Genomic DNA, 10,862 nt, shown 5'->3' with positions numbered 1-10,862 from the left:
GACTAGCACCCACACTAACTCCTAGTGGGCGAACCGATGCGCTCAACCATCTACTCATTCAAAGTCTATTTTTACTTAGCCAATTCATTCAGCTCACAATAAATTAAACACAAAATTAATTCAAAAGTAGTCATGCCATAGAACAATAATGTAAGTGCGGAAGTCCTAACCATTACAACCCCAAAATCCGAAAGTCACCATACAGGGACTCTAAATCCAAAACATGCCTAAGGAATTCATATTGTCTGAAATAAATAAACATCAATGTCTGGAATGGAAATATACATTAGAAAAGGGAAGATCTTCGGGCGGCCTGGCACGGATAGAAGCTCACCCTCAATCTGTCAGCAAATGGCCTCAAGCTAAATATGAGGTCGAGTAGCAGTCTTTGGATCACAATCTGCACTCAAAATAATACAGCACGGTATTATCAGTACAAACACTATGTACCAGTAGATATCATAGGCCGACTAAGATTAGTATCATGCATGAATCATAAAATCAATAAAATAGACAGACCAGTCAACAACACATAATCAGATAGCCAACACCAAGTCGATCAATGATATTAACAAATCAAGTCCACTAATGATATTATCAATCAAGTCTACCAATGATATTAACAATCAAGTCAACCTATGATATTAATAATCAAGTCAACGGAAACAAGCAATAGAATAAACTTCCCAACAACATTCTCACTTACTCAGTCAGTGATCACTCATGTACATATATGCTAATTGGTGTATTTTCCCAATAGCTATCACCATATATATATATATATATATTGTCACATCACTTTCAATGATCAATTATCAAGTAGTATCTCATTTTCATCAAGAAGATCATATTAACTCCTCACCACAATTGTCATCGAAATATAAATCACAACACATTGAATAATGGCATTAAGCGCACATTATCACTAAATCAATAGCATATAGGAATTCCAACCACACATTATGCCTGAAGACTAGACATGCTTTCTCCTATCGATCTCATAAAACATACAATCAACTAATCACAGTCTAACTCAAGTAAAACATAACGTACCTCAACTGCAGAGCTGGAACAATGCGAATAACGTCGCTATAGCCTTTCCCTTCCGTAATGCCTCAGAACGCTCAAAGTCTAGCAATTAAGATGCTAAATAAGTCACAACACTCTAGTCAACAATATCAATTCAATGAACACCCTTCCACTTTACCCCTTTCTAATGGGTGAGTGCTTACTAGGTGTAAATCACCTAACATTGGCCTTGGTAACCATAAACAATCAATTCATAAGGTTATTCCTTCAAGTTATCTCTTACAAGCAATTTCTATGGTCAATCTACCATCTTTATGAAACCCTAAGTCTCAATTAACTTAGTTCATGACTCTAACAGTTCAATTCTTGATTAGAAAGTGATAACCCAAGCCTTTAGATGATAGCTACACAATAATATTCGTAACCCACCAACTACTAAAGGTCTATTAAGTTCTAGGGTAACTAGTCTCAATTTACCATCGTAGACCCATTAGAATGATGATAATCTTAGAGATGAATGCGTAATTAAGGGAGGAATGGTTGAGACTTACCTCTCAATAATATTCTTGCTCTAGCCTTAGAATTTCACCCTAGGTGTTCCTTGGAAACTATGTTGGAGTTTTATGAATAAAGAATTCGGACAAGTGTTTAAAGACACGGCTTACTGCCCCCGTCGACCGCTGAGGAGGTCGTTCTGTTGCTGCAGTGGTCTCGCTATAGCGGGCAAGGGCTCGCTATAGTGGACCTCCACTAAATGCTCACTTCTGTTGTGGCCCCTTTCCCTTCCCCTTCCGGCAGCGACCTGTTCGTCACTACCGTGGGCTTGCTGCAGCGGGACTTTTTCCGCCGCAGCGACAACCCAAACTAGTGAGCTCGATTTTTCTCACCAGTTTTTCACTCTACCTCACAACACTTCATCTGATGCCTCACAAACACCACCAAGCATGCAAATTAATGTAAAAACACCATACAGACCCAACGGATGTCTAATTCCCTACGTTACCCCCTAATGGGCTCGATGTAATCAAACAATAATCACAAACAAGCCAAGTTTTTAGTTCTTAGACTTCTACATTTGAGTTTGTATTAGCTCGTTCTATCCTTGGAAGGGTTCTATTTGGTAGGGTGATCCTAGATTTTCCATAACAGCCGGAAGGGTCGTTACATCTATACTTTTCAATAGTAGTAGGATCTTGAAAAGGTTCCGTTACGCCTATGATTGAATAATGATGTCTCCTCTTTAGTTCAATTAACCTCTCAAAAGATTGTTGAGTGTTAACTGACCTAATATTCCAAAATATAGCTTTGTCTATCATTGAGAATTGTAGGATTTGTTCTTACTCCTCCTTGTTGAAACTCCTGCAGCTAGAGCACTGGTATTTCTGGCAGGCTTTTGCTTGCTTCAATTTTTGCACACTTCTAGGAGATAAATCTGCCTCCTTTATTGAAACTTATTTTGGAAGACTTAGATTATGTTGAATATTGAAATTGTAAAACTTTTGAGAGCTGAGTACTTGCTAAAGCTTTTGATTGTGAGATTTGTTGAAAGGTTGGTTGTTTGGGGACTTTGTTTCCCTTGAGGTCAACTTAAGAGTTTGGTGCTTAATAGAGTATAATTTGGAGGTCTTGATTATTATAGAATCTTGATTGCCTAATTGTGCCTATCTTTGTGTCAATCTATCTATCTATTTCAATTCCTTGTTATTTCCTTTGTTTCCATATCTGTTCTTGTATTGAGAGGGGGTAGGGTCTATTTTGGGGGTAGGGAGGTTAAATAGCTGCTTTAGGGGGTGGGGAACGGCAACTAGCCATTTGTGACCGTTGGGGGTCCCACTCCCAACAGCTGCATATTTTTTTTTTTTTAAAAAATCAAAATTAAAACGGGACGAGCCCGGGTCAAAAGGGACGGACGTGAGACTAACAGGACCGGGACGGGGCCCATATGGGATTTTAAACGCATGTCCCGACCCGTCCCCAGTCCCCTATCCCCCCAAACCCCATCCCCTCTAATTATACCGGGATCGGGACGGACTAGGGACGCGGCCAGGCTGACCCGTCCCTACTGACACCCTTATATACAGTCCGCTAAACTTTGTTGTAGTCGACCAAAATTTTGAAAGGACATCATTCACCCCTCCCCTTGTATTTTTCAAGTGTACAACTCATGTTCTTAGAAGTTGAAGGTAAAATTTATGTTCGGCAACTATATTTATACTTTATAGAAGTGTCGGTTAGGAGCAGGATCGTCGTCGGTCCTTGCTGTAATATTAGGTGTAGGTCCCACCTCAATTTCCTATGCACTTGCAAGCTTTTTGAACTAACCAGTTTACTTTTGTAAAAATATAGGCCCGTTGAATTTTTCATCTGTGAGAAAAGTTCTGTTTCTCCCCCCCCTCTCTCCATAGCTTTTTGTTATTTTTAAAGTAGGAGCTCTATTTAAATATCAATATGTCATGGTTTTTCTTAATAAGCTTTTTGTTCAATTTATTATTAATACTCCCTCCGTTTCAATTTATATGAACCCATTTGACTGGGCACGACATTTAAGAAAGAGGGAAGACTTTTGAAACTTGTGGTTCAAAATAAGCCTTGAAAATTTGTGTGGCTGTAAATCATTCATAAAGTGAATTTGTTTCCAAATTAGGAAAGAAGTCATTCATTTTGGCACGGACTAAAAAGGAAATAGGTTCAAACAAATTGAAACAAAGGGAGTAGTATTTATTTCACTGAGTGAGAAAAGTTCTGTTTCTCCCCCTCTTTCTCCATAGCTTTTTGTTAATTTTTAAAGTAGGAGCTCTATTTAAATATCAATATGTCATGGTTTTTCTTAATAAGCTTTTTGTTCAATTTATTATTAATATTATTTATTTAACTGAGTGAGAAATTAGATAAAAAGAAGGATAAAAAGTTTTATAAGCATACAAATATAGTAACATATTTGCAATTGCAAGTTCTAAAATTATTCAAAAACCACACAATCGAAATTTATACTTCTTTTATTAATAAGGATTATTTTATATTATCAATTCAAAATTCGTTAAAAACTTAATCATTGATTTATCAATATTTTTACATGTGTTTGGGCCCGTGCATAGCACGAGATTTTTTTAATTTATTTTATAACTAGAAACATGAGTTTCATAAGTGGATCGTCGACATGCCTGCTTGCACAAAGGGGCAGTTTTGGTATTTCATATATTTTTTTTGGTTTTAGAGATATTGTACTCAATTGTTTTATGTATGTACTTTTTCTATCTTGGACAATTAAGTGCCTACTAGGTGACTTTAGTGAAAGTGTGGGTCAGCCTTGGATTTAGAAGCCCCGCGCTTTATTTGCACACTTCCCAAATGAATCCTCTGCGTCATTTAAACATTTAAGTGACAATCTGGATTTGCATCTTTTACTTCTTTCTTTCTCCGTAGCTTTTTCAGTAAGTATATATCCTACCTATAGTTAATATGTTAAATAGGTAGAGAAACACCGGTTAAAATTATTTTATAAAATTAATTTTTAGTTTGAAATAAATATTTTATTAACAAACTTAATTTTTAAAAGTAACTGGTTAAAAGTTGTGATGAATAAGGAATAATATATGAGGAAACAAGTATAATTAGGTAAGAGGACTAACTATAATAATGTAATAAAACTAATTAAATATGTTTACGAAATAAATTACTCTGTTCTTATTGCAATGTTTAATATTCCGAAAATAAACTAATATAAGTAGGCATTTTTCAATGTATTAAGTTTCTAATTATAAAGCATCAAAATAACCAATATAACTTATTAGTAAATACATAATTATGATAGTTCGCGTAAAAATAAAGATACAAAGAGTATCTTATACCACACATATAATTATATGTCCGTGTTATATCATACAATAGAGACATATAATTACCATACATATATGTGAAGTTTTAAAGATTATACTACTCCAGAAACATTTCCCGAAGTTCCTGCATTCCAAGTACATATATGTGAAGTTTTAAAGATTATCACGTTTTAGTCTAGGGGTACGATCGTTAAAATGATGTTTACTGATTTTAAAAAGTAATTAAAATTCAATCAGTCTTGAAATGATGGTTAAGATTTGATTAGCGGTTTAAAATGACGATTAAAATGATTATTAGCACATATCTTAAAAAAATAAAAAAAATAAGGTCACGTAACTTGAAACAAAGAAAATATATTATAACACAAATTATTGAACTCTTGCTCCTAAAACTTTTATTTTTCCACATGTAACTTTAAAAATATATCATAAAATATGTTGAAGGAGTCTTATTATTGCATAAAAATAAAATAATTAACATATATTGGGCCCGTGCTGGCACGGGCTCTAGTTAACAATTGAAATAGTTAAGGAGGTATTATGATATATGGAAAAGTATAAAATATCTGGTGCTCTAAAAAACATGGTGGCTTTATCTCTCCCCTCCACCTTGAGTTGCAGTTGCCGTCGAAGAAGACGGAGAATGAACACACTGTTACTTCCTCCGCCGTTACAACTCCGTTTTCCATGTATTGAATTCCGTCTACACACCAATCACCGGCTTCAAAAACAGCCTTCAAGTTGCCATGTGTCTATCTCCAAGCAATTGAATATGGAGGAAGATGAAGACTACAATGGGCGGTACGATTTCAGTCCTCTGCTTCAATTTCTTTCGACTTACACAGCCAATTCAGAGCCGAATTATGAATTGGAGCCGACCGAGTTGCGGCTGGCGGAGTCATACCGAGCGGTGCCGGCTCCACTCTGGCACTCTCTTCTGAAAAATCTGTCCTCCACGCCATCCTCAATTTCGATAGCGTATTCACTCGTTACATGGCTTCAAAAGCACAACGTTTGTTTCTCATACGAACTCCTCTACTCTATTCTCATTCACGCCCTCGGACGCTCCGACAAGTTGTACGAGGCTTTTTTGCTCTCACAGCGACAAACACTCACCCCCTTAACCTACAATGCACTTATTGGTGCTTGTGCAAGGAATGGTGATCTCGAAAAGGCACTTAATTTGATGTCTAGAATGCGCAGAGACGGGTATCAATCTGACTATGTTAATTATAGTTTGATTATTCAGTCGCTTATCCGTAGTAATTCTATTGATTTGACTATGTTAGACAAGTTTGTTGATGAAATTGAAACTGATATGATTGAACTTGACGGGCAATTGTTGAATGATATGATTGTGGGTTTCGCTAAAGCTGGTGATGTTGATAGAGCTTTATGTTTCATGGCTGTTGTTCAAGGTAATGGGTTGAGCCCCAAAACAGCTACTGTTGTTACCTTGATATCTGAGTTGGGTAACTCAGGTAGGACTGAGGAGGCTGAGGCTGTCTTTGAGGAGTTGAAAGAAGGCGGGTTAAAGCCAAGGACGAGGGCGTTTAATGCACTTTTGAAAGGCTATGTTAAAACTGGATCTTTGAAAGATGCTGAGCATATTGTGTCTGAGATGGAGAGGAGTGGGGTGGCACCGGATGAACATACATATAGCTTGCTGATAGATGCTTATGGAAATGCAGGTAGGTGGGAAAGTGCGAGAATTGTTTTGAAAGAAATGGAAGCGAATAATGTTCAGCCGAATTCATTTGTGTTTAGTAGGATTTTAGCTAGTTATCGTGATAGGGGAGAGTGGCAGAGATCATTTCAGGTTCTTAAAGAAATGAAGAATAGTGGGGTGAATCCTGATAGGCAGTTTTATAACATAATGATTGATACTTTTGGCAAGTACAATTGTTTGGATCATGCAATATCTACATTTGAAAGGATGAAGTTGGAGGAAATTGAACCTGATACTGTTACATGGAACACACTTATAGATTGCCATAGTAAGCATGGCCATCACAATAAAGCGGAGGAGCTGTTTGAGGCCATGCAGGAAAGTGGATGTTTTCCGTGCACCACCACATACAATATAATGATTAATTCTTTTGGTGAGCTCGAGAAATGGGAGGAAGTAAAGGGCCTGCTGAGTAAAATGCAGAGTCAGGGCCTACTGCCCAACGTTGTTACATATACCACTCTGATTAATATTTATGGGCAGTCAGGAAGGTTCAATGATGCTATTGAGTGCTTAGAGGTGATGAAGTCTGCTGGATTGAAGCCATCTTCAACCATGTATAATGCCTTGATCAATGCCTATGCACAGAGGGTAATAAATAACTCTAAACTTATTATGACCTATAACGGGCTGCTTATTGAAAATTTCATAGCTTGCCCTCTCACACGATATCTTAGGTCATAATTTCCCTGAATAGATATCTATTTTTATCTTATATGTGTATCCATATTTTTATCTTATTGAGCCGAGGGTCTTTCGAAAACAGCCGTCCTACCTTGGTAGGAGTAAGGTCTGCGTACACTCTACCCTCCCCAGACCCCACGTGGTGGGATTTCACTGGGTTGTTGTTGTTGTGTATCCATATAGGTAGTACAAACTAACTGGTATTTGATTTTAGTCGCTAGTACACCACCGCCCAACCCCACCCCACAACCACGCAACCCCACCCTACCACCCACTACCCCCACCCTCATCCCACAACCACCCACCTCACACCACCTACCCCTCCACCACCACCACACCACCTACCCCTCCACCACCACCACCCCACTACCCCTCACCACCACCCAACCCCACCCCCCACAACCACTCATCCCCACCCTATCACCCACTCACCCCGACCCTACCACCCACTACCTACTTATTTTTTAAAGTTTCTATTTTATTCTTTACCTGAGTTATATTAATATATATAAACTAATTTCTAATTAAGAGTTAAGGGTATTTTAGTAAACTTACAAGTTATTATACAATACCATACCGTCAAATCAAACAATACAAATGTTATTAAACCACAACAAATGATACAGTCTATCCAAACATTGTGTTCATTAATACAGTACAATACAATACAATACCATACTGTACATTAATGAACCACGGGAAACAACCATCCAAACAGAGGCTAAGAGAATCACTAGTTGTCTTAAAAGACGAATAACCGATTATTGGAATGAAAAGGTTCCAAATGGAACAGAATGATTATTGAAGTGTCATATAGCCAATCTCTTAAGTTAGGTCCCTAGTAAAAAGCAAAGATATCAAGGACAAGATTGCCTTACCTCCTAAAGGATGCTCCATAAATCCCAAGTCACCACACACAAAGGTGTAAAGAAGAGATCATTTTCATATTGTTAATAATCTAAGGCAAGAAAACGAAAATAAACCCCATTATATAGACTATGAGGAACAGCCAAGTTAACTAAAAATCTAACCAAATTTTGTTAGAAAAACAAGGTAAAAAAGAACCAGGAAATAACTAGTTAATTAAGGAAAGACTGGGAAAGAAATCCCAACATCCTTGGGAATTAGGAAAGCATGAAACCTAGTACGAATAAATTAGGAAACAAATCAAAACCCAAACTAGGAAAGAAACTTGAAGATAGTGAAAGCATTGCTTGGATTCCTCTCCAAACTTGGGCGCCAAGTTTGTGCTGATTTATTTGCACTTCTTGACCCTTGTTGCACGAAATTCCTTCTCTCTTGAAGTTTCTTGGACCCCAATTCACTCTATTTAGAAGCCCATAATTGTTGGCTTTGAAGTTTCTTGCCTTAAATTCTAGGCAACTTTGAGCCTTTTTCTTTGGACATTTAATAGCTGATCCTAAGGCCCCGATCCTCAACATTGTGGACTTCAGTTTGCTCCACTAAATAATTGTAGCACTTGGATAAATGATATCCATGGGCTTGAGTGCTTCTTCTAACACGACATGTCTAGTTTGCGGTTGAAGCCCATTAACTTGTCTTGAAATTCCTTTGGCTTGGATGTTGTCGTAGGCCTTTTAGGAGCTCCCAAAGCTTGGTCCTTGGTCTTTAATGAAGTTACATGGATGCTATCTCTTAGTATGAAAGATAGTTCAATGCAGATCCCATTATATTCAAGTGGCCACACCCCCCCGGGCCCCCGGCCCCAAAAAAACAAAAAACAAAAGGAATCTGTAATGAAGCCTGAAATTTGCTTATCATTTTAGCCTTCTGCAGATCGACGTTCTTTATTAAGATTTGTTCTGATGCATACGTGAAAAGTTTCTCTCTCCATCAACAGGGATTGTCTGAACAAGCAGTAAATGCCTTTAGGATCATGAAGGGAGATGGTCTAAAGCCCAGCCTGTTAGCTCTCAATTCACTAATTAATGCATTTGGTGAGGATAGGAGAGATGCTGAAGCTTTTGCTGTATTGAAGTATATGAAAGAAAATGTGAGTTCGCCCTATTTTTTACCTATACATATACATTTGTATGCTCATGTATAAATATACGAATTTCTTTATTTTCTCCCTTTGGTGACTATATATCATCCTGACTTCCATGCATATCCTACAACTGCAGGATATGAAAGCGGATGTAGTTACTTACACCACTCTCATGAAAACCTTGATACGTGTGGAGAAATTTGAAAGGGTAAGCACGTAATCTTTTAATTTATTCTTGTAGAGTTGGAGTTGCCATTTTGTACGTCATGATTGTTTCTCTAGGGTTTTTTCCACCTTATGTCTTACCCTTGGATCTTATTTGATGTGAACTTAGCATATTGAAGGACTAAATTTCCTTATTAAACTCCAAAACTCAATCTTTTGATGCAGCAAAAGTATCAAGTTCTTGGAATAGATGGCAGAATTGCAATGAATTTCACATTAAGATTGTTGTCTTTGTCAAATTTACCAGATTGTGCGTTCCTACATCGAAGTTGTGTAGGGATCAGCTAAATATTTTGGCTTTCAGGTTCCAGCTGTTTATGAAGAAATGCTATTGTCTGGATGCATCCCAGATAGGAAAGCTAGAGCAATGCTACGCTCTGCTTTGAGATACATGAAGTCTACATTGAAATTGTAGCAGACTGCAAGTCACTCTAACAAAAACGACCATGGTGAATCATGATTTTTGAGTTCAACTTTCAATTTTAGGTACGGAAATCTTCTGTATGTATTTGAGTTAACATGTCACTACAGTGTGCTGAGGAGTTGGATTAGAGTGTTCAATTTGAAAATCTCTTTTCTGGTGCTTAAGTTTAGCTCAAATTAGAAATGTTGAATTGGAAATTTGAACTTGAAAATTCTAGTTCTTTTCAACTTATGCTGAATTGCTTAATGTGCAGCTTTGGTTCACATTTGTGCATCAACCTATGTCACCATTCAAGAGCTTCATGTTTGACAGCTAAATTGGGGGACAAGGAAGTTAAAAATTTAAGGTTAACAACGGATCCAAGGTCCAAATTCGTCCCAGCATACTTTCATCTACATACTTGTACAGTTCGTATAGCTACAAAGCAAATATTCAGCTTGTCTTTTTTTGTGTAACTTGTCAAGTGTCATATTTTTGTAATTGCAGTTTTGAGTCTAGGTCTCTAGGAACAGGATTTCTAGCATAATGTTGATTTACAGTCATGTCCTATCTTATGATAAGAGGTCACAAAAATAAATTTAAGCATGTGGATAGGGTCTTGCAAATAACTGAGCTCCTCAGAAGCCTGTTTACTTAAGGATTTTAGCTGTCATCTTTTCTCCTTATGGAAGTGGACTAACAGACTTGGCAAAGTAGAATCGACGACACTGCTCTCGCTCATAATTATGTAACAACAGGATGTGGTAACTCTTTTCAATTCTTTAGATCAAAATTGACCTTAAATTGGAGAACAAAAACAATGTACTTTGCCTTTCTACTGTGACATCAAGAAGGGAATCTGGGTAGATCTTTTGGGCCATGATCTGAACTTAGTGGATTCATGCATTTGAATCTTCATATCCTTATTTTTAACTACTATAACGTGGT

At 37.3% G+C, this 10,862-nt stretch overlaps 1 protein-coding gene across 1 annotated transcript; it reads left to right on the top strand.

Moving 5' to 3' along the window:
- The first annotated feature begins 5,419 nt into the window (after positions 1-5,419).
- Positions 5,420-10,587, top strand: LOC132636144 (pentatricopeptide repeat-containing protein At5g42310, chloroplastic). The gene is made up of 5 exons (XM_060352851.1): positions 5,420-7,185; positions 9,140-9,292; positions 9,423-9,494; positions 9,816-9,997; positions 10,189-10,587. Exons 1-4 carry the CDS (start codon positions 5,449-5,451, stop codon positions 9,924-9,926), a joined length of 2,073 nt encoding a protein of 690 aa, XP_060208834.1. The 5' UTR covers positions 5,420-5,448; the 3' UTR covers positions 9,927-9,997; positions 10,189-10,587.
- The last annotated feature ends 275 nt before the right edge of the window (positions 10,588-10,862 follow it).

This window comes from Lycium barbarum, chromosome 4 (assembly GCF_019175385.1).
Source record: "Lycium barbarum isolate Lr01 chromosome 4, ASM1917538v2, whole genome shotgun sequence".
Taxonomy (NCBI): domain Eukaryota; kingdom Viridiplantae; phylum Streptophyta; class Magnoliopsida; order Solanales; family Solanaceae; genus Lycium; species Lycium barbarum.
This window is presented reverse-complemented; position numbering and strand designations above follow the sequence as displayed.